This window comes from Sinohyriopsis cumingii, chromosome 5 (assembly GCF_028554795.1).
Source record: "Sinohyriopsis cumingii isolate HCF-2022 chromosome 5, ASM2855479v2, whole genome shotgun sequence".
NCBI lineage: Eukaryota > Metazoa > Mollusca > Bivalvia > Unionida > Unionidae > Sinohyriopsis > Sinohyriopsis cumingii.
Window position 1 is genome coordinate 7582244 of NC_142965.1, and position 24997 is coordinate 7607240.

The following is a 24997-nucleotide window of genomic DNA, read 5'->3' on the forward strand; positions in this document are numbered from 1 at the left end:
TCGAACTACCTTGGAGCCGAATTTGTTGTATATGAAAATCGATTATGAAAATTGTTGTTGTTGTTACAGGAATGCATTCTCTACATTTAATTAAAGTATTTTGATTTCCCAAATCCATATATTTGGTTATGGTTTGAGACGAAATATTGTATTTTCTTAGATCAATAATTACTGTGTAAAATAAAGTTTTTTTTTGTTTCGTATTATTATTTAATATGATTCTTTAGGCATCACGCATTTCTTCGTTGTTTATATATAATCTTGAAATAGACTATAGTAAGCCCCCCCCCCCCTTCCCTTTGTATTGTTTGATTGGCTGGTCGAGGTATTCGCAGCTGGAGAATAGTCGGTATTATTGTATCTGTAACCCATTGAGAAGTGCAGCACTGAGCGGAGCTAGCATTCAGTCAAACATATTTACCTACTTCAGTATGTACCGTTTCTCTGTGAATTTAATCATTTGGTATCTCAATGGATAACATTCTAACGAGACGAAATGTAAGCAGCAGACGAACCGTCCATTGTCTAGATTGAGGGCGCCCTCAATTGATTGATTAAGATGAACATCAAAACCGGTGTCAACAGTCTTTAATCCAAACCTAGTGTTTGCAGAGGTTAGCGTGAGCTTCAGTGCGCGCATTGAAATATTGTCAGCGATTTGTTTATCTCCTCTCCTTTAATCTGATTGCAAATACCGCCTATTCCTAATAAGAGAAACTTATTCGGGTACGCATCATAGACATATAATCTCGTAAAAAAAACCCCAAAAAACGATACTACTACTGCTGGATTAAAACCTGCATCACCTGGAATATTGGCGCTGTTCAAGTGGAAAATGCACCCAAAACACTCTTTATACTGATCAGTAAGTGATTCGAGGATTAGTATGTTGTTTCATTTAAATGTTCCACAAATAGGTTTTGCTCAATTTTTACAACTGTATAGTTGATGTTAAATGAGGTTTTTTTTATATATATTATTTCTTACCCTTATACTAGCAGCAACGTTAAAAAAAAGATAGCGACGAATTGAGACATCGTATCAAAAGTGATTTGAGATTCCTGGAAGATATCTGTCTGAAATTAAATCGGTAATTACAATACATGCACAAAACCATGAGCAGCTTGTCAGGAGTTGGAGTATTTTGGGCGATCGTGTCCTTTTGTGCTTCTGTTGGTGCCAGCATTGGATTTTACATGCCTTATTGGTTGTCTGGACACATGACAAACATGAGCGGCGGAAACAAAACCCCGGTGTATTTCGGTGTATTCCGCCGGTGTAACTATCCCCGTCAGGTGGAGGGTGGAACAGAGATGGTGATGGAGTGTGGAAGATATACAACGTTCATGGATATACCCAGTATATCATGGCAGATAGCCACATTGACCCTCGGGGTGGGGTGTGGACTTGCCATGCTGGTGGCCTTCACAAGTATTTTGGCACTTTGTGTTAGAGGTGCCGTCACTCCGTCCGTTGCAAGGGCAGCAGGGGTTATACAGCTATGTTCAGGTAAGACATGCATAAACTGACTATCACTATATATATATATATATATATATATATATATATATATATATATATATATATATATATATATATGAGTGTGTGTGTGTGTGTGTGTTGTTTTAAGTTAGTCATACAATATGGTTCAAGTTGTAATGAAAGACTGTCTAGATTGGAGTTTCTAAATGTTACTCCCAGTTTGAAAGAAAGATTGATTTCATGTAATATTTTAATAGGCCATTCTGGTCATCATGTAATAGGCCATTCTGGTCATCATGTAATATTTTAATAGGCCATTCTGGTCGTCATTTAATATTTTAATAGGCCATTCTGGTCGTCATTTAATATTTTAATAGGCCATTCTGGTCGTCATGTAATATTGTAATAGGCCATTCTGATCATCATTTAATATTTTAATAGGCCATTCTGGTCGTCATGTAATAGGCCATTCTGGTCATCATGTAATATTTTAATAGGCCATTCTGGTCATCATTTAATATTTTAATAGGCCATTCTGGTCATCATGTAATATTTTAATAGGCCATTCTGGTCGTCATTTAATATTTTAATACGCCATTCTGGTCGTCACGTAATATTTTAATAGGCCATTCTGTTCCCCGAATCTCAGCATAAAAAGAGAGTATGTATGTGCATTAACACATGTAGTATACTCTATTTTGTCTTCATGAAGGGAATCATATTTTTTTATGCCTAAAACGTATTAACCCCATTGCTTAAAAACCTTCCACGCCTAGCCCATAAAGTTTGTTTTCCCGAAAGATTCTCATCCGTTTCCTTTGCAGTGAAGAAAGGGTATTGTCATGCTCATTCATATAAACCAGTGTGTACGGCATCGCTTGTAATGAATTTTTCAGAATTTTACACGTGATACCATCAGTCTGACATCAAACATATGTACGGTAATCAAAGCAAATGTTTCACGCTAAATTAGGTTATATTTAAGGGAACAAAGACATGATTTATAATCAGATCCGCTTGCAATTTCATGGCTGAATTTTACCGGATATAGTTTCGGATACAGAACATTATAATTGATAACATAATGAAGAAAACGAAACATAAGGAAGAAGGAACATTGCTGTAATACAAGAGGAAGTGAACTTTGCATCATGATTAATTTTCAGCCTGAGTTACAATTTTCGTCCAAATGAAGGCTGTATGGATAAGGTAGAAACATTCATATTTGAATAATATTTGTTGGCATTAGCAACACATGTTATAACCAAATGCTACAAAGTGGCTAATTAAGGTATAATTAAAGAGAGAATACAATTACTGTTAATCTAGGGGCTTATCCACGTAATTTATAGCATATAACCGACAACGAGATACACCTGGGGTTCAGTCACAATAGTAACAATGTCAGGGTCGTATTGTGTATGTTCATCATTCAGTCCTAGATAATGCTGCATCGGTAACCTATTTTACACTTCAGTAGTCTTAGAGGTCAGCTGAACTCTACCTTTGTTGATATTTCTCTGCAAGTACCCCATTTCATATTTCTGGTTATGCAAATATTTAATCTAGCAGTTCTTTCAAACCACATTCTGAAGTGTTAACAATATTTGTAATTTGGACTGTGATGTTATGCGACAATGATTACTTTATATTATTTTGGATTGTGAAGTGATGCTTCTAAGATATTTCTGTATTTAAAAACGATAAAAAGCTCTCTATGTATGCATTTTGCCACATCTTCACATTGTTAGAGTTTGCATTAATCAAGTATATTCTGAGAATTCTTTCGTGCAAAAAGCCTTTATATAGTTTATGTTCCTAAATGGCTACATAACTAAGTCTTCCGATTTTTCGGAACCTCTGTTAACAGATAATGATGACTTCGTAACGAGTGGATTTATTATGTTCATTTTCCCCCCTTATTTCCACCAAAACAAACGTGAGCCTGTAATTGTCTTTGTATTGATTTTGAACCATGAAACGAGTTTGTCCTATGCTGATATATATATATATATATATATATATATATATATATATATATATATATATATATATATATATATATATATAGCAAATATATATAACTGTGTGGTAGTTTCTTTCAAGTCCATTAAGATTTTTGTATTATTAACTTTATTATATTCAAGATCATATTTGTCACGGTATTATTGAACAACATTGCATGCCCACGTAACTTTTGTCCAGTCAAATTACCATGTCGTTTATCAAAAACCAACAATACCAGATACACGATTGATATAAAGTAAGGGTATATATGGATGTTAGCATGAATTGTTTATGTACCAAGAAGAACAATATTCCAGTTGATTGACACATGGCTGATAAGTATTAGATCGTTAATATGTGAAACTAGATGGTCACCTAGCATGAGATGGACACCTGTAAAAAAAATGTATACTTGCATCAGGTAGATAGGCGACAAGACCCCATGAAACAGGTGTAAAAAGGGAATATTCGTTAGGTATATTATTCATATATGGCGTTAGTGACTACACATGCATGTCATTTTGAGAAATATAACTCGCTTAGCTGAAAGACATCTGACAACGTTCAGAAATAATCCCATCATCTTAGAAACAGATGGGATGTCTGATTCAACGAAATACTTCAGAATTGATTGGTATAAAACTAGTAATAAGAAAAACCAAACTGATATTGGTCTGCAAACACTATACTGGTATAAACACTTAATAATCTCAAACAGTCATTTCTTACCAACACTTGTTCTTTTAGTTCTACTGGTCATAGATCAGAAGAGCTATGGGGCTGGTCTAACGTCCTTCCGTCCGTTAGCACAAGTTTGCTATCTATTCTTATTCTAAACTACTTGTAGGATTGCTTTAAAACTGTATAGGCACAAGCATCTCATGGTCTATTTAGTCCTAATTGAACGCGCGTACTCAAACATTAGATAATTGTGCCGCTATTCCTCCTGAAAAATGGATGGTAATATATGGATTTTGCTAAAGGACTTCTTTATGATATCAAATTGATGCTAAATGAAGATGGTACCGACCTGACGTTGGTGTGGCTACCATGTCAGCCATCTTGAAAAGGGGGCAGTTACTTCCTTCCGTTAGCGACGCGTTCGTTACAATGACTGATTCATTCATGACGCAGTGAACATGGCCCTTTTAAGGTCCATTTCTAGAACTGAAAATTTTATGGGAAAGTTCGCCCCTCCATTTAAAAACTGGAGCATTTGCTGAATATAAGAGTGGTTTAACGAAAAAAATAATAACAGAGTTTGAAAATATGATGTGCAGTTCTCGAATTCGGCAGATTTGTTTTGGATCGATTTTGTTTAGAAGTCCGCGTGAATCTTGCTGTAGCGCAACATAGAATAAACCTTGACGTTGTAGAGACCTACGTTTCTAGGCAAGCATCATGTCAACGCTATCAAGAACGAGTTTTGCCTAATGCTTTTAATCCTCGTTGCCCAGAACCCCTTCCACCCCAACCCCAAATCCCCCAAGGGGGCACAAATCTAATCTGATGAAGTTTGCTTTCCGGAAAGATTCTCATCCGTTTCCTTTGCAGTGAAGAAAGGGTATTGCCACGCTCATTTATATAAACCAGTGTGTACGGCATGCTTATGATGAAACTTTCAGAATTTTACACGTGATACAATCAGCCTGACACCAAACATATGTACGGTAATCAAACCAAATGTTTCACGCTTAATTAGGTTATATTTAAGGGAACAAAAACATGATTTACAATCTGATCCGCATGCAATTTCATGGCTGAATTTTACCGGATATAGTTTCGGATGTAGAACATTAAATTAATGATAACAGGGTCAAGAAATCGAAACTTAAGGAAGAAAGAACATTTATGCAGTACATAAGGAAGTGAATTTTGCATTGTAATTAAAAATCATACTGAATTGTTTCAGCAGTAATCGTAATAAAGAATGTGCAGTACATTCTCTCTGCTCTTGAAAAGGGCTTCATTTTAATGCAAAAGCCTATAAAAGGGGCTTCATTTTAATGCAAAGCATATAAAAAGGCTTTTCTAATGTAAAAGGGTATTAAAAGTGCTTTATTTTAATGCAAAAGCCTATAAAAACCGGCTTCATTTTAATGCAAAGCCTTTACAAGTACTTCATTTTAATGTAAAGCCTATAAAATGGCTTCATTTTAATGCAAAAGCATATAAAAGAGCTTCATTTTAATGCATAAGCCTTTACAAGTGCATTATTTTCATGCAAAGCCTTTAAAGTGGTTTATTTTAATGCAAAAGCATATAAAAGGGCTTCATTGTAATGCAAAGCCTATAAAAGAGCTTTTTTAATGTAAAAGTATATTAAAAATGGTTCATTTGAAAGCAAAAGCTTATAAAAGGGCTTTATTTTAATGCAAAAGCCTATAAAAGGGCTTTTAAGAAATGCAAAGCCTATTAAAGGGCTTCATTTTAATGGAAAGCCTATGAAAGGGCATCATCTTCATGCAAACCATATAAAAGAGCTTGATTTTAATGTAAAAACCTGTAAAAGGGATTCATTTTAATGCAAAAGTCTATAAAAATTGCTCTATTTTAATGCAAAAACCAATACAGTGAATTAGTTAATGGTTGCATAAAAATTACAGGACGCACTTTGGTTTCGAATTAAACATTCATTAGCATGAACATTATCCAAGGTATTTGTGATAATTAATGATTATTCATCTGTTTTGGTTGCCATATTGTAGGCTTGGTTACTTTGGTATTTATTAATCTAGTACGGATAGTCCCCCTCAGTAGAGGCTATATGCAGTGTTGGATTAAGGCTTTCCAGGGTGTAAGCACTGAAAATATTATGGTGCCCTCCCTCTTCCTACCAAATGTGAAACTAAAAAAAAAAAAAAAAAAAAAAAAAAAAAAAAATAAAATAAAAAATAATTAAAGACTAAAAGGTGGGAAAGTACCAGTGTTGCCATCATTCCAAATCAAAATACTCGTACATGCAGATCTAAATAGTCATATATAATTCATTCATTTTAGTTTGGTTGTTTCTCTATGCATTCGCTTAGTTTGCTTAATGGGTAATCCGCCACTGGCTATATGGCTTAGGAGAGAAAAATAGAGATATTCCACCTCAGATGACGCTGTATGGCTTAGGAGACATGTACGAAGACGCATTAATTTAGTACCGATAGTCCATCTCAAATAATAATAATAATAATAGTAATTATTATTATTATTATTATTATTATTATTGTTATTTAGTATAGCGCCTAATATTTAGAGGCTCTAAGAGCTTTACAATATTAGATAACACACAAAAACATATAGGACGACAATATTACAAAACAAACACCATGAAATTACAACCAAAAGAAAACCAAGCTGGCAATAAATTGGGAAGTAAACATTAAGTCTTTAAGTCTGTTCTCGTATTTAATAGAAATAGGTGAGTTATAAGAGCAGTCCTGAATGAGATCAAAGTGTCTTTATGTCTAAGATCTACGGACAACTCGTTCGATGTAGCGAGACCCTGGTACACAAAAGGACGTTGTCCGTATGACTTTGTTTTAACACTGGGAACAACGAGAATGCGAGTGTCGGAAAAAGAGCGCAAGTTTCTAGATGGATATACACATGGATGAGGCTAGACAGGTATACTGGACTGTATTGAGCCAGTCAATGAAATGTAGCATAGTGAATAGATTTTGTGTTTAAGTCTGAGTGGAACAAGTAGCCAGTGAAGGTTACATAACAGAGTGTGGGAGAGGAGTGGGTAAACAATTCCTGGTATTGCTGATACGTATTGCTTGAGATAAAGGATGCGAATGAGAAAGTCTTTGTGTCGTGATCAGGATGGCTTCAGTATTATCATCATTCATCTGCAGATTGTTGCATGCCATCCATGACTTCACACTGGAAATGCACCTCTCTACGCTTTGGATGGTAGCCTTAGCTTCAGTAGACCAGCTAGATATAGCGTGGCCGAGAACAGAGCCTTGTGGAACACCAAATCATATATGAACTGGGCTGGACTGTTATTCCTTTACGGACACAATTTTTGCCCTGTTGACTAAGTAGGACTTGAACCATAGTTGGCTCTATCATGAATACCAAATGCGTGCTGAAGACGGCGAAGTAAATGATGTTAACTGGTTTGGGAGACATGAATGTAGACGTAATAATCTAGTACGGATAGTCCACCTCAAATTTGTTAACTGTCTTGAGAGAGATGAATGTAGAGTTCAGTTTTAATTTGTACAGATAGTCCATTTCAAATAATGTTAACTTGCAAATGGGGCAGGGGATGAATGTGCAGATATTAATTCAGTACGGATAGTCCACCTCATATGATGTTAACTGCCGAAGGGGAGGGAGGGTGAATGTTGATGTAATAATCTAGTACGGATAGTGTACCTCAAATGACCCTAACTGGCTTATGAGAGATATTAATTTAGGACGGATAGTCCACATTAAATGACGCTAAATTGATTGGGAGAGATGAATGTAAATTTTATATTTTTCTTTTCGGCCAAATTTACAACACCAAAACATTGTTTTAAACGCAGGTGAACATGGTACTGTAGTTGAATAAAACTTATATATTGACATGACATGCATTACAACATTTTGTGTCTTCTTTCATCAGTCTAGTGCAAATTTGTTATTATTCCAAATTACAGTCAGAATAAAAAAATATAGTAATGTTATTTAGAAATTGTTAAATTGAGGGTGTTTATGCCACTAAATTTTACACTATTTTAATTTCTTTCATATTCCGTCTGAACACATGCATCGTCAATGAAGACGTCCTCTTTTTATCAGTATAAATAAAGTACGTTCAAAACTATTTCTAACGTTAACTATGATTTTGGGGGACAACAGTTTAGTCTTGGAATTTTAAATCTTTCAAAACTCTGACAATTTCAACTCGGGCCAATAAATTTTGCTGAAACACGCGATGACCGACCAACAGTTGTTTCTTTTAATGAAGAGTGACCTTCACCCTTGTGAATATGAAGCTGTAACTCGTGCATAAAATGTTTCTTAAGATATATATTAGCATTATTGCTTTTTCTGAATCAGGAATATATATATATAATATATATATATATATATATATATATATATATATATATATATATATATATATATATATATATATATATATATATATATATATATATATATATATATATTCCTACCAATTTAAAAAATCCGTCTCTATAGGGAGAGACGGCTTCATTTGTTTTTATATGGATGTCAGTCGCCAGTTTTCTTGTTTAATGCTAAGAGCGCGAGCTTATGCTAGAGCTAGACTTTATTTTCACCAATTATCAGTTGCAATTACTTTCTAGTCAGACGATACAGCATTATCTAGGACGGAATTATGTACATACAGTACGACCCAGACACTCTTATTGCTGTGGCTGAACCCCATCTGCATCTCATCTTGTTAAGCCTATTACGTGCTATGATTCTGGATATATATATATATATATATATATATATATATATATATATATATATATATATATATATATATATATATATATATATATATATATATATATATATATGGATGGAAATACCGTAACGATTACCTGGCTATATGCATAAATATGGGAACGCCGTATCAATTACGTGCTATGATTCAGGATATATGTATCAATATGGAACACCGTATCAATTACCTATATATATATATATATATATATATATATATATATATATATATATATATATATATATATATATATGTGTGTGTGTGTGTGTGTGTGTGTGTGAACACCGTATCAATTGCCTGGCTATGTGTATAAATATGGGAACACCGTATCAATTATCTGGTTAAGCCTTCACATTTACTGTAGCATTTGATTATAATACTCATAGCTAATACCAATAAACATTATTTGAATTTGAATTTTTCTACTTAGACAGGCAGCTCTTAATTAAACTAAAGATGAACTTAACATTTTTTTTTAAAAAAAAAAGAGTAGAAAGGCATTTACAATAATTATTTTTTACAATAATTATTTTTACGGCAGTATGGCAAGGCATTTACAATAAGTATTTTACGGCAGTATGAAATTGAAAGGCATCTACAGTAAATATTTTTACGACGGCATGGCAAAGCATTTAAAATAAGTATTTCACGGCAGTATAGATATGCATTTACAATAAGTATTTTTACGGCAGTATGGAAAGGCATTTACAATAAGTATTGTTACGACAGTATGGAAATGCATTTACAATAAGTATTTTTTACGGCAGTATGGAAAGGCATTTATAATAAGTATTTTTACGGCATTATGGAAAGACATTTACAGTAAGCATGTTACATCAGTATGAAATTGAAAGGCATCTACAGTAAGTATTTTTTTTTACGTTAGTATGGAAAGGCATTTACAATAAGTACTTTTTACGGCAGTATGGAAAGGCATTTACAGTAAGCATTTTTACGGCAGTACGGGAAGGGATTTACAATATGTATTTTTACGGCAGTGTGGAAAGGCAGTTACAGTGCATATTATCTACCCCTGGTCGTGAAGCCCAGAGGAAACTCAAACTACGCAAAACTAAATTTTTCAAAACTCTTTGCTTTTGAAACACACACTGGTTAGGTTGGATGAGCTGCAATTCTGTGAGTGTCTGTTGCATTTAAAGGATAAAAAAATGAATGCTATGAATGTAAATCTATCTTTTGATCGCTAAGGCTGAGTGTGCGTTTCCGTAAGTGTTAAAAATAGTGTTCTCTTGAATCGAATTCACGCACTCTTCTTCATTCAATTAATCAAATATATTCTCAGAACTCTTTAGTGCACAATAGCATTAGATAGTTTCTCTTCACATTAATCTAGTGTATTCTCAGAACTCTTTAGTGCACAATAGCATTAGATAGTTTATCTTCACATTAATCTAGTGAATTCTGAGAATTTGTTCGTGCAGAATACCCTTAGAGAGTTTATGATTCAAAATGGCAAAAACAAAAAACAAAGACTTTCAAGGTTCCAGAACCTCTGTTAGAGATAATGATGACTTCCTAGCGAGGCGGATTTCATTGCGTTCTTTATCATATTTTTATTTCTACCGAAACAGACATATATCAGTATTGTACGTTGTAACCTTTTAGAGATACAAATGTTTCTTCCACTTCAATAGCTGTAACAAAATGTTGGAAACTGTAGTCTTTGTGGGATTATTTATTTGTAAAGCTAATGATACTTTTGGGGTATTGCTTAGAACCATGACCGAATTTGTCCTATACTGATATCATCATCATCATAGTCATCATAGTCACAAGTTGTTAACTTGATTGACATGACTGTAAATTCACTCTCTTTTGTTGTGTTGAGTAGGTGGTAGAGATGACCCTATCTGGCTTTCGTCTGCCTAGGTGAACATGTAAAGACGTTGGTTCCTGCTTAGCTAGCACTACTTGGATTTCCATTATGTTGATTAGATGCATCGTTTTCTACAATCTGATGACGTGTATATGTGTCTACCAGGCCTAGGGGAGAGGAAATGATTAAGATTTAGACACATTCTAGCTTGTGTCAACTTGAATAAGTGGGTTTGTAATTAATCATGGCATTGCTAGTCTGCGACTGCTGGGAGTGGAGGTTATGGGTCAAAGTGCAGGTCTTAGATATATTGAATATGTTTTCACAATGTTAAAGAAATTCGTTACAAGTCCAAGCCAAGCATCCAATATTCTGTTTTAAAAGGACATTTGTTGACAGGAATACAGTACATACAACTTTTTCATGTGTAATATTGATGTTGTACACATCCCCACGTTGCCCTGAGTATTTGTACACATCTCCACGTTGTCCTGAGTATTTGTACACATACCCACGTTGCCTTGAATATTTGTACACATACCCACGATGCCCTGAGTATTTGTACATATACCCACGTTGCCTTGAATATTTGTACATATACCGACGTTGCCCTGAGTATTTGTACACATACCCACGTTGCCTTGAATATTTGTACACATACCCACGATGCCCTGAGTATTTGTACATATACCCACGTTGCCTTGAATATTTGTACATATACCGACGTTGCCCTGAGTATTTGTACACATACCCACTTTGCCATGAGTATTTGTACAGTTGCTAATTAGTCACAGGTTCATTCAGCTGATCAGTGATGAGTCGTTTCTGACATGAACTGGGATACTGTCTTGATTTTCTTTGTTGTGGATACAATCTGGGATCACCTTTCGGAATGAATATTAAAATCATAGTCCACTAAACTCCAACAGACTAGATCAAATGAAACTTTTCAGCAATGCAGACTTTGTTTGCATTTTTTATCAAAGACCAGAAGAGAATATGGGGTGGTCTGCTGCCCGTAGTCCGTCCGTCGATTAGCACGAGTTTGTTATCGCTGCTCATCCTAAACTACTGGAAGGAATGCCTTTAATCTTTACATGCACACTCATCCCATGGTCTAGTCGGTCCGAAATGAAAATGGCGCTACTTGGACATCCAGTATGGATGCCACAGTGACCATTTTGAAATTATTATTTTCATTTCACCTCCTAAATGCATGGCCATATAACCACGTGGTTTTCACTGAAAGACTTCTTATGACGCCTAGTTGAAAAAGATACCCATCTGACGTCCAATATGTCTGCAGTGTGGCAGATATATTGAAAATCTTGCTTCGCTACTTCTCCTGTTTGGATGATTATATCGGCATGGGGTTTTATTTGAAACACTTTCTAAGATGTCTGGTTGGTACTAAATGAAAATGTTTATGTTCAATATGGCTGCCACTGTAGTCATCTAGAAACTTTAATTGTTGTTGTTGTTCTAGGGTTTAACGCCATTTTTCAGCACAAGATAGGCCATATATGGCGGCCAGTATAACTGGTGGAGGAAGAACCCTGGAAAACCCAGGAAAGAACCACCGACCCACGAGAAGCTACTGGCAGGCTTTCCCACGTACCCACGCTAGCCGAGAAACTTTAATAATCGCATTTCCGCTTATAGGGATGGTCGTATGAACATAGGGTTTTCACTAAAAGCCGTATTATGATGCCTTGTTAATTCTTAGTAAAATGGTGCTAAATTGAAGTCCAATATGGCCGCCACAGCAGCCACCTTGAAAATCTTTTCGTTTAGAATAGCTGGACATATCAATATGGGGTTTTACTTAAAGACTTCTGGTGATGTCTAGCTGACTTATTATGATTCCCAGTTGGTCTTAAATGAAAACAACGCTAATCTAACATCTACTCCCCTCCACGGCAGCCATCTTGAAACTCTGGTTGTTGCTACTCTTTCTGAATGGAATGTCATGTTTTGAAAATATGTTGTCTCTATTCCTTTCCAAATGGATGGCTATATCAGCATGGGATTTTCGCAGGCAGACTTCTTATGAGACCTAGTTAGTCTTAAATGCAAATTGTGCCAGTCGTTTATCCAGTATGGCTGCCACGATGACCGTAGTAAATATGTTGTTGTCACTACACCTCTTAAAAAAATGACCATTATGACGGGCTTTTTCACCAAGTCCTAAATTAAAATTGTGCCAGTTGTACATTCATAATGGCAACCGCACAGACTGTTTTAAAAATCTTGTTTTCTCTACTCCCCATGAATGGATGACCACTATGACATTGAATTTTCACCAAAAACGCTTCAAAATGATGCCTAATTTCACGTAAATAAATATGGTGCCACTCTGGAATCCAGTATGCCCACAGCAACAACTAAGTTGAAAATCATGTTTATGCTGAACTCGACATTTAAAAGGAAGAAATGGTTTTATCTTGAATTCCTGGAAATTCATTTTGCTCTCTAAAGCTCTAGTCCCTTCGAGGGATTACTGTTTTCTATTTTCCTTCCTCTTTTTGAATGCACTGATGTATTTACTTATATCTTATCAAAGGCAGAAACATGGTAGATAATGACTCAACGCTGTAACAGACAGACAACGATACACATTTTATGTTATGGAGAGAAATATATAGATTATACACTTCAAATATCATTTTTCATTTTAAACTTCTGTTATAAATCTCATAATAGACAATGTCAGCAAAATCTTAGGCAAACTGTCTTTTCCGTTCTTTTTCTTTCTGAAAAGGCGAGAAAATAGTTGATTGTAGACGGTAGATTATAAGTGGCTGAACGGCTCAGAAATTCCATGCACAATAAAGTAGGAAGATGTTACATAGAAGTTAACGGGTCTGGTGGTCCACAAGAGCATACTACTCCTTCAACACAGATTTATTGACTGCTAAATTAGCGTGTACAAAATCCGTTGAAATATCCAACATGGAATACGGATCGATTAGAACGATGGTATTGGATAATAATAATAATAATAATAATGACCTTATTTAAAGAGGGTAACAATTAGCTAAAAACTAATCTACCTTGAGGCCCTCATACAAAGGAATTTATTTATTTAAGCTGCATGTCTGAAGCCACTGGATATATTGGGTTTGGAAGAAGGAAATAGAGTGGGCATTTCTAATCTCAGCTGGAATACTATTCCAGAGCAGATTTCCAGAGTATTGGAAACTTTTTTTAAATAACTCCTTATTTGGTTTGGGAATTTTATACTGTTTGGTAGACATGGATCGCAGGTGGGGAGTATTACCAGGTAGCCTATACTGGAATAGTGATTGCAAATATTCAGGAGCACTATTCTGAGATATCCTGTACATTAATTTGGCTTTTCTCAAACAGATTCGGTCTTTAATAGGCAATATGTTTAACCTACCAGCTAAACTTTCCTTGCTTTCTTTCTGGATTGATATTAGTCCAAATGCTCTTTTTTGAAGATGTGCCAGCTTTGCTATGTTTTTATCATTTGAATTACCCCATACTGTACTACAGTAGTCCAAATAGGGTTGTATGTAACTGTTATAAAATAGTTTCCTGTGCCTTTCAGGGAGAAAATGTCTTATCCTACTGAGAAGCCATAAACTTTAATTGACTTTTTTTACTGGTATGTTTGATATGTTCAGTCCATGATAGGTTATTATCTACCAGAACACCAAGAAGCCTATCATGACAGACTATTTGCAGATTTGTATCCTTCCATGTCAGACATAGTTCATCACTATCAAGATTTGTCCTTCTTTGCCGTGTTGAGATAAGTAATATTTTAGTTTTACCAGTATTTACCACCATGCCATTACATGTGCACCAGTTTTCCAGTTTGTTTAGTGCATTCTGTAAAGAAATTTCGAGCTCATGCTTTGTGTTTTGGATGTCTGACAATGTTGTGTCATCTGCATAGAGATCTGTAGATGATATTGAGTCTCTTAGTAAAAGTGGTAGGTCATTAATAAATAAAATGAACAGTAGTGGACCTAGAATTGAGCCTTGTGGTACTCCATATCTAACTGTTTCAGGTTCAGACAGAACATTATTTATGTAAACATGTTGTGTTCTCTCATTTAAGTATGAAGTAAACCATCTAATTGTTCTTTCATCACACTGGTAGATTTTCAGTTTCTTCAAAAGGATTTCATGATCCACCATGTCAAAAGCTTTCCTGAAATCTACAAATACAGTTCCTATTATTCTACCTTGGTCAAGTGCTTGAAGCCATTTATCAGTTAGGGAGATCAAGGCAGTCTCACAGGAATGGTTCTGTCTAAAGCCTGATTGATTAGGATGTAACAGCAAGTGTTTGGTTAAATATGACATGAATGAGCCATGGACATGTTTTTCAATCAATTTTGACAAGTTTGGTAGTATTGAAATTGGTCGGCAGTTATCAGCATCATCCTTAGAACCAGATTTGTGAATAGGAGTTACTTTTGCAGTTTTCCATATTTTGGGGACAGATGAGGTTGCAATACTTAAATTAATTATTAATGTTATGCTATCTACAATAGCAAAGGCAGAAGATTTAATGAGTCGTGGACCAATCTGATCAAGTCCTGTAGCTTTCTTGGTATCAAGTTCACTGAGACATTTTTGAACAAAGTTTTTTGACACTGGTGGGATAGAGAAACATACCTCCTTTGAGATTTTACTGCTGCAGAACTTTTTCAGTTCATTAAAGTTGTTTTCTATCACTGGCTCTTTTAACTTTGTGGTAATGTTGATGAAAAAATCATTGAAAACATTTGCAATGTCAGTTTCATCAGTGACTATGGTGTCATTTACCAGAAGTGAGTGAATTTTATTTGTCTGTTTTTTGTGCGTTCCTCCAGTGAGTTCATTGAAGACTTTCCAAATGGAGTTTGTGTTGCTCATTTTGTTTTCAAGCAATGATTGATAATAAGTTTTTTTAGCTTTTTTGATCATACTTGTTATTTTATTTCTCCATACTTTATATTGTGCATGGTTTTCCATAGCCTTGAATTTGTCTCGTGTTTTCATAGCATCTAGGATTTCAGTAGTAAGCCAATTAGGTTGAATATCAGTCTTTACTCGATGTACTTTCAGTGGTGCATGCTTAGATACTACATCCATAAATAAGTCAGTCCACACCCTCATGGCTTCATCTATGTCATCCAAATTTTGGATCATACTCCATGGAACTTTATATAGGTCATTGAGAAATTGTTCTTCATTAAAAGTTTTGAACGATCTGTAAGTGATCATTTTATGTTTATTTTTCTTATTTTTCTTGCATTTAACCTTTCTTGTCAAAAAAGTAGGATAGTGGTCACTAAGACCAACATTTGGTACATTAACACAAGCCACATTGTCTGGTAGGTTAGTATAAATGTGATCAATAAGAGTGCTTGATTTTTCTGTTACCCTTGTAGGCTCATTTACCAGCTGGTCTAGGCCTAGTGATTCAATAAATTCCATCCAGTTGTTCCTTATTTGAGTATTGAGAAGGTCCTTATTTATATCTCCGAGTATATATGTTTCTTTCTCCCGTGCTAGAACATTTTCTATTTGTTTAAAAAAGTTATCATTCCAAAATGCTTTGGAGGAAGGTGGTCTATAAATGAAACCAGCTAGGAAAGATTTTGCATTATTTTGAAAAATTTCCACCCAGATACTCTCAATTTCATGTGACTCCAAGTCAAGTCGCCTTTTTACATTTACATCTTCCCTAATGTATACAACAAGACCCCCCCCTGCTGTCTCTCTGTCCCTACGAAATGGTTTATTGTAGCCTTGACAGTGAAATAGATCATCATTGTGGTTAGCATTTAATTTGGTTTCAGTGAGTCCTAAAACAGGTATATTATTTTCCATGGAAGACAACATTAACTTAATCTGGTCTATCTTTCCCACTATACCTTGTACATTTAAGTGACCTATGTTAAAACCTTTTGTATTTAGTTTCATATCAATTACATGTATGTCATCATGCAATGGGGTACTCACTGAGATTGTCTCCATACTACTTTTATCATTCTGACATCCGATTTTTATATTTAAATGTTCATATATATTAGCATCTTCAAAGTCACATACAAACCCTGAAAATCCATTTACATTTGCATCTACAATAGTGTCCATTGAATAGTTAGTGTCAAGAGTCCCACTGGGTACATTTAGTTTTTTTGTAAATGAAGCGTTGGCATTCTCCTCTTTGCCAGCTTCCTAATATGTATACATTGATGGACAAACAGGATAACAGTATCATTTTCCAAAGAACCACATTGTTTATAATATACAATACCAATTATCAGAATCTTTTTATTAATGGAGTTACCTTTTTAAAGTGTTCCTCGGGTATGCTTTCAAAATCCCATTATAAGGAGTAGAATTAAACCGCATTCCTGTTTAGCTGTATGTATATCCGAATGTATCTATATGTACTTATGCCTTTTTATGGATAAAAAATGTTAAGAATGCATACAGAAATAGCTGAAAATTACAGACAACAGATTATAATTTACTGTACAAATACTGTGTGAGTTACTGCCTGGACTTGCATAAGCTTCTGAACTTGTGACAAGTCTTTCGAAAAGTCCTTCGTGATCTTCATAACGCTTTACTTCGCAGCCATTTTGGAAAGTTATTCGATAATGTCATTTGTAGCAGATACATCACTTTATATTCTTGCTAGCTCCTTACTATTCAAGTTGATTTCAGCGATTAAATCCAGCACGTTACGATTAAAGCCAAGATGTTACGATTAAATCCAAGACGTTACAGCCTGTTCTGGTTAATCGGCTTCGTTTTCATATAGGGCGCACCGCCGTTAAATATGCTGTGATTATTTATTTTAATCGAATCGAATGAGTGTATTCTAATTCTTGCTGACACCAAGAAGCACATGGATTTTAATGACTAAACCAAGGACCAGAGGTCATATGAAGGCAGCCAATGACCAGAAGTCATATGAGGTCAATTATTCCTATATCGAAAAATCAATAAAAATCAATGTTTCCATACGCAAATCATGCAAATACGTGTACTCCAGTTATCAATTCACGGTTTGCAAATGGCACCATGCCAAATCCAAACAAGAAGAAATGTGTCCTCATAATAAATAGGATTAAAATTTTATTAGCCATGTAGCATTGTTAAGGCCCTCGTCTTTCTAAGTCTGCTTTTTATTTATGCATGTGAGAAAACGGGATGTGTCTAAATTCAACACGTTCCATGATATGCAGTGGAAATGATTTAGTATAATTAGCAAGGATAGTTCTTTTACAAAGGCTTTTCATATGGTAATGGTAAAATGATTCATATGGCAATGCTAAATGATTCATATGGTAATGTTAAAATCATTCATATGGTAGTGTTAATATGATTCATATGGTAGTGCAATATGATTATATGGTAATGCTAATATGATTCTTATGGTAAAGGTAATCTGATTCATATGGTAATGCTAATATGATTCATATGGTAATGGTAATATGATTCATATGTTAATGCTAATATTATTCTTATGGTAAAGGTAAAATGATCCATATGGTGATGATAAAATGATTCATATGGTAATGCTAATATGATTCATATGGTAAAGCTGGTATGATTCATATGGTAATGCTGATATGATTCATATGGTAATGCTGATATGATTCATATTTTAATGGTAATATGGTTCATATGGTAGTCCAATATGATTATATGGTAATGCTAATATGATTATATGGTAATTCAATATGATTCATATGATAATGGTAATATGATTCATATGGTAATGCTAATATGATTCTTATGGTAAAGGTAAAATGATCCCTATGGTGATGATAAAATGATTCATATGGTAAAGCTGGTATGATTCATATGGTAATGCTGATATGATTCATATGGTAATGCTGATATGATTCATATTTTAATGGTAATATGGTTCATATGGTAGTCCAATATGATTATATGGTGATGCTAATATGATTATATGGTAATTCAATATGATTCATATGATAATGGTAATATGATTCATATGGTAATGCTAATGTGATTCATATGGCAATGGTAATGTGATTCATATGGTAATGCTAATATGATTCATATGGTAATGATAATATGATTCATATGGTAGTGCAATATGATTATATGGTAATGCTAATATGATTCTTATGGTAAAGGTAATCTGATTCATATGGTAATGCTGATATGATTCATATGGTAATGCTATTATGATTTTTATGGTAAAGGTAATCTGATTCATATGGTAATAGTACTGTGATTGATATGGTAAAGCTGATATGATTCATATGGTAATGGTAATATGATTATATGGTAATGTTAACGTGATTCATATGGTAATGCTAATATGATTATATGGTAATGCTAATGCGATTCATATGGTAATGGTAATATGATTTTTATGGTAATGCTAATATGATTCGTATGGTAATGCTAATGTGTTTCATATGGTAATGCTGATATGATTTCAGAACACGATAACTTTCATATTTAGCACCCAGCATGATGTACGTATTAGGTCACGGCTAAACATACGATATTACGTAAAGAAGGGATTGTAATCCCTTAATCCTTGATGTCTCTCAAGCATAACATATAGTTTTAAAAAATGAATTGATATTATGTTTCATGTGTAAGAATACAATTATCAGTCTGAATTAAACATGCAAGGCAGTACGTTGGCCATCTGACTACAGTTTTAAATAGTTACTACGCCAACTGGACATAGTTTGTACACATCTTTTGAAAAAGTATCCGGTTTATCATTAAGCAAGGCATGGAGTAGTACTTCATTCAGGTCAGGGTAAACACATCCAATAAAACTGAATGCATCTAATATATTGACTACTGACAATTTTAGGTTCCTTAACCTGATAATTTTTTCCATGAGTACAATTGACACGGCGGTAAGAGAAATGATGGAGGAAGACACATGTATACATAATTTCATGTTTTTATATCCAACGCAGTTTGCAACATCCATTTTTATAAGACCCCTTGTCGTCATAACCTTGAGTCAGTTTTCATCGTATGTACAGTTAAAACAATTTTTCGAAGGAGGAAACAAATAAAGTGTTCGTAACAAATATGTAATCCATGTGTCAACTGTTTTTAACGACACAATCTTCTTTCCTATCGTCAATGTAACCTTCATACCAAAGACTTATAAAAATAGAAGAGTAAGATGCGCAGTTGCTATGCGACGAAATTATCGCATAAATCGTAATCGTTTTTAATTCTTTTCATGGTTTATGACGATTCTGAGAAATGTTGAAGAAAGTACGTATCAATTTAGGTTTAAGTGGTTGTAAGTCACATACCTGACCATTATTGATTGTTTAAATGGCAGTATGCCACACGCTTGACCGTTGTCCTATGTTCAAATGGCAGTAAGTCACATGCCTTTCCATTGTCCAAAATGGTCGTTTCCAGCTTGTACCCTATTACTATATATCCGCGAACAATCACCACACGTTACAACGCCTCCTTTCTAAATCTTTTGTCATACAAAGATAGTTGCATAGTTATTTATTAGGTAGGCAAGCCAATTAACTATAGAGAATCTACATTCTGGCTTTGATGCCCACTTTCAAATAGAACTTTATCTTTGTAAGAACAATACATTGCTCTTGGGTAATTAATACTATCTCTCTGTGGAAACGTGAAACACTGAAGGCGTTATTATGGAAATGTGAAACCTTGAAGGCGTACTTACGACAAATTCATGGCGGTTGTATTTAAGTTTATGGGTTAATTTATCTGTTTATCTTCGTCGACTCTCTTAACTTTCTGTTATATCTCTCTCTACATCTCTTTTTGTCCTTCATTTTCCTCTCGACAGTTGATGAATGAATAAATTATTATTTTCTGATTGCAGGTCTTCTAATGGGAGCAGGAGTCGGACTCTATCCTAATGGATGGGATTCGCGAGAAGTCCAAGAGTCATGTGGCAATGCGTCTAGGTCGTACGTCATGGGTGAGTATCAAAAGGTCATGTTGGGTCACATTAGGGAGAAATAAATTACTCATGCTCGCAATGATTGGTTAAACAACGTTTATGTTTATACATAGCAATTGGGAAACCTCCGCACAAGAAGACACGGGCGATAAAGGAGCGTAGCGGATTGAAATAGGTGGTTTGCGATTATGAGCTAGAGAATATGCTATTAGAACTAAAAGCAAACTTAATTAAGCATAATAATGTAAAGAACGAAAGACATGTTACCGCTTTATATGGCATATGAACTGCTCTTTGGGATTTATTTATATCTTTGTAAAGAAAATTACAAGCACATATTTTGGTTTACAGAAGACGAAAAGCTTTACTTTTCTAGTGTTTCAATTTTCAAAAGGTATATATTAATTGAATGTTGGTAGTAAACGTGCATACCTTGTGCAGCGTAATGCGTAACATTAATAGGTTTGCGTCGTACGTGTTTACTTAACGTGAAATATTTTATTCTGACATTAAATTTAAAACTAAAGGAATAAACAAACTACATAGATTTTCTTTTCAGGAGGTTGCACCCTTTCATGGTCATTTTACCTTGCTGCTGCTGGATCTGGACTTACCTTAATCTGTGCGGTACTGTCCTGCCATGCGCCCAAGAAGAAGATGTCCGTGTCTAATTATCAGCTCTAGGATACAAGATAACTTCAGATATGACCATCTTCTTTGTGTACATCTACGTTTCAGCATTTATTCAAGCGACAGCTGATATTATTAGGAGTGGACGTTTGTCTGAGACATGTTTATATTTAGCTTGTAAGGTTTTGCGAGAGTAAGAGCGTGAAATAACTTGCAATATTGTTCAGGTTTATAATCTCAAACTTAAACTTCATTGATAACTCTAGAGTCTTTTGTTTGCGCTTTTATAGTCACATATATTTAGGTTCTGCTATAAAATATTGAAATATTCATTTTGTTTAGAATACATTTCATATAAAATATTGAAGTTACATTGATTTCAAATATACTTCGTTTTGACTTTGTACACTGTTACGAAACTGGACACCAGTTTTTAACAGTTAGTTTGTACTTCTGGACAAGTTTAGTAGATTATAAAAGCAAGATTATTTTATAAAACACGAATTTCCGTTTTTATGGTGATTTCAAATAACATTTTTGCTTACATTGTTTGCGTCCACCGTTACAAATGACTGTGCGTCGATTCAATGGAATTTAAATGTGATACGTATATATATATATATATATATATATATATATATATATATATATATATATATATATATATATATATATATGCACATGTAAGCCAGATCAAGACACTCAGGAAAACAAAGACTGAAAGGTAATCTTCTGCAACTTTACTGATTAAAACCACTTGAATAGTACTTTATATATATATTACTGTTTGCCGCCAGTTATACTTGGCATTATTAAATAAATTTCAAAAATCATACTTTAATATCAAATTAGCAAGGTAGTAAGATTATACTTATGACGCAACATGGATACTTGTTTTACCAAATGACATTATTCTTTGACATTGCGTGATGTGATGTAGCGATTTTATTTACGTCACGTGACGAAGTACATTGTGACCAGTTACATGGTTTTCGTAGAATATTAATAGTAATGGTAAATTATGCTTTTTTGTTTACGACACGTGGCCTTCTGTTAGATGCATAAAAAATATTTCATTCTAACTTTGAAGAAAAACCTCATATTCAGTGCGTTAAATTTTTTTGCTGATTCCATTATAGACATGGTATTTAGCGCGTGGGTAGTATCGCTTCTTAACCACAACCACTTTTTCCTGTTCCTTGAATACATGTTCTGTTTTTCTAGTTTCATAAAAAAAAGAGTGTGTTGTGTTGTCTTTTTGGATTTTCAACTTAGCTTTAACATTTCGAGTCATATTGCTATAATGCCTGCAATGTAGCAGTTTATAGTGATGTCTGACAATGGAGCATCATGCCGTAGACACGTAGTATCATATTTCACCCAGTCACATGATCCTGACGCCAGACCAACCAGCAATAACACTAACTTTATAATGCTGACCACCAAGCAAGGAAACTGTTAATACCAATTGTATGTCTTTGGTATTGCTTGGCCGAGGTTCGAATCCGCGACCTAGGCGGACGATCGAACCAGTTAGGCCACCGGAGCGGTCTTAAAAAAGAAGAAAGCAAACTTATGCCCATTGCTTACAGTTGATTAGTAATACATTCGTCGATGAGTTCAATTGCAATGCCAGAAATGAATCACGTGTGCTAGTAAGTTATTAATGGCACTCCAAGTAAAGTACAAAATAACATTTGTATACTTTTCTTAAAATTTATCAATAACATTTGTATACTTTTCTTAAAATTTATCATAACATATTTATTAAAAAGAGACCGTACGAAAATAAAAATTTACTACCGGATTGTTTATTAGAACTTTAACTGGTACTCCTTTGATTGGACTTCAGAAAAACCTATACATCAGTAACCATATCTTAGTAGAGTTTAAGTATGTGTGGATTCCAAAATTTCATTTAGTGATATCATTAATGTTGAAAAGTATGTAATTGATATGTCTTGCTCAGATCCTTCATGTGGAAATAGAACGTGTCGAGCCCAATTCCTTCATGTGGAAATAGAACGTGTCGCGCCCAATTCCTTCATGTGGAAATAGAACGTGTCGAGCCCAAGTCATTCATGTGGAAATATAACGTGTCGAGCCCAATTCATTCATGTGGAAATATAACGTGTCGAGCCCAATTCCTTCATGTGGAAATATAACGTGTCGAGCCCAATTCCTTCATGTGGAAATAACAAATCATTTTAAGAAAAAGGAACACCATACAGCTAATAAATTTGTCTTGTTAGCGATAGAGTAGCAAGAGTGAAAGAGACAGATTTTGTCATAATTGTATTATTTTGTAAAGTCATGAATTCATGAATGGAAACGTAATTGTGTTTTCTGATTTTGTTAAGTTATTAATGGAAACGTCGTAATTGTGTTTTCCGACTTGCGCAATTGTATTATTTTGTACAGCCATGAACGGAAACGTCGTAATTGTGTTTTCCGACTTGCGCAATTGTATTATTTGGTAAAGTCATGAATAGAAACGTCGTATTTATGTTTTCTGAATTGTGCAATTGTATTAGTTTGTAAAGTAATGAATGAAAACGTCGTAATTGTGTTTTCTGAATTGTGCAGTTGTATTATTTTGTAAAGTAATGAATGGAAACGTCATATTTTTGTACAGCCGATTCGTATACATCGTAACTCATCGAACAATAAAGAGCTAACTCAAGCTGAAGCCTCGTAGCTTAAGATATCATGCCGTTATAAATTGACATGTATGAAAAAAGTACAGCTAATATTGCACACGTATAGGTTAGCTTGAGAACAGAAGTTTATCAATTATGTGTACACATGAAATGTGACGAATACAATTTCTTCTCAAGGATTATCGATTTATTGTGTCTATTTGCATCCTTTAAAGTCTTTTATTAATAGATCATCCGTTGGCAGTCTGTTGTTAATGTCAATTTCCTTCCGTTTGTAGTCTGGTGTTAATGTCTATTTCTATCCATTTGTAGTCTGTTGTTAGTGTCTATTTCCATCTGTTTGTAGTCTGTCGTTAATGAAATGTATTAATTTTGGAAACAGTATTGTACCTCTTTGAACATTACGCCTCAAATAGTTCTTAGTTCTGAGCTAAACACCGGAATATCATTATGTTTAGGGAAAACAAATGAAGTCGAAATTGTTCTTAATAGCTACATGTGGCAAATGAAAAAATGATACATCTGGGAAAAGAGCATGCACGTAACACATTTTATTACAGGTATGAAGATATTGCATAACCTGCAATTTTATGATTTTGTTGTTTTTTTTATTCTTGAACGCAAACAAATGTTTGAGTTGCATTGTTTGATTTGGTCAAACATTAAACATCAGTACATCACAGTGACATAAAAAGATCAGACTTCAATATCTTACACAGAGTTTTTCAGTCCGCTGCTCAATAACTTGAGTTTAATTTTCTGTTTTAATTTACGGTACCTTGAATAAGGCGTCTGTGTAAGACTGATTACTCTGTAATGCTTGCTGATCTTGAAGCGGGATCGCATGTCACCGTAATTACTGCTATTGCTTGCCTCTCTTACAAGTCCGACTGGTCAAATGATACAAATATGTGAATTTGATGCTAAAAGTTATATCAATGACGAAAACGTATTTTAACACAGGTAAT

The 24997-nt window shown here is 34.4% G+C and overlaps 1 protein-coding gene across 1 annotated transcript; it reads left to right on the forward strand.

The window, feature by feature from the left end:
- The first annotated feature begins 366 nt into the window (after positions 1-366).
- Positions 367-24209, forward strand: LOC149798587 (LHFPL tetraspan subfamily member 6 protein-like). The gene is made up of 3 exons (XM_089957406.1): positions 367-1509; positions 20659-20757; positions 21299-24209. Exons 1-3 carry the CDS (start codon positions 1104-1106, stop codon positions 21421-21423), a joined length of 630 nt encoding a protein of 209 aa, XP_089813532.1. The 5' UTR covers positions 367-1103; the 3' UTR covers positions 21424-24209.
- Positions 24210-24997: the final 788 nt, after the last annotated feature.

What these genes read in the sequence shown, in the direction of transcription:
- LOC149798587 (XM_089957406.1), top strand. Translation starts at nt 1,104, where the DNA reads ATGCACAAAACCATGAGCAGCTTGTCAGGAGTTGGAGTATTTTGGGCG. An exon ending in GGTTATACAGCTATGTTCAG is followed by an intron (nt 1,510 to 20,658) that starts GTAAGACATGCA and finishes TTCTGATTGCAG; the next exon opens with GTCTTCTAATGGGAGCAGGA. An exon ending in GTCTAGGTCGTACGTCATGG is followed by an intron (nt 20,758 to 21,298) that starts GTGAGTATCAAA and finishes TTTTCTTTTCAG; the next exon opens with GAGGTTGCACCCTTTCATGG.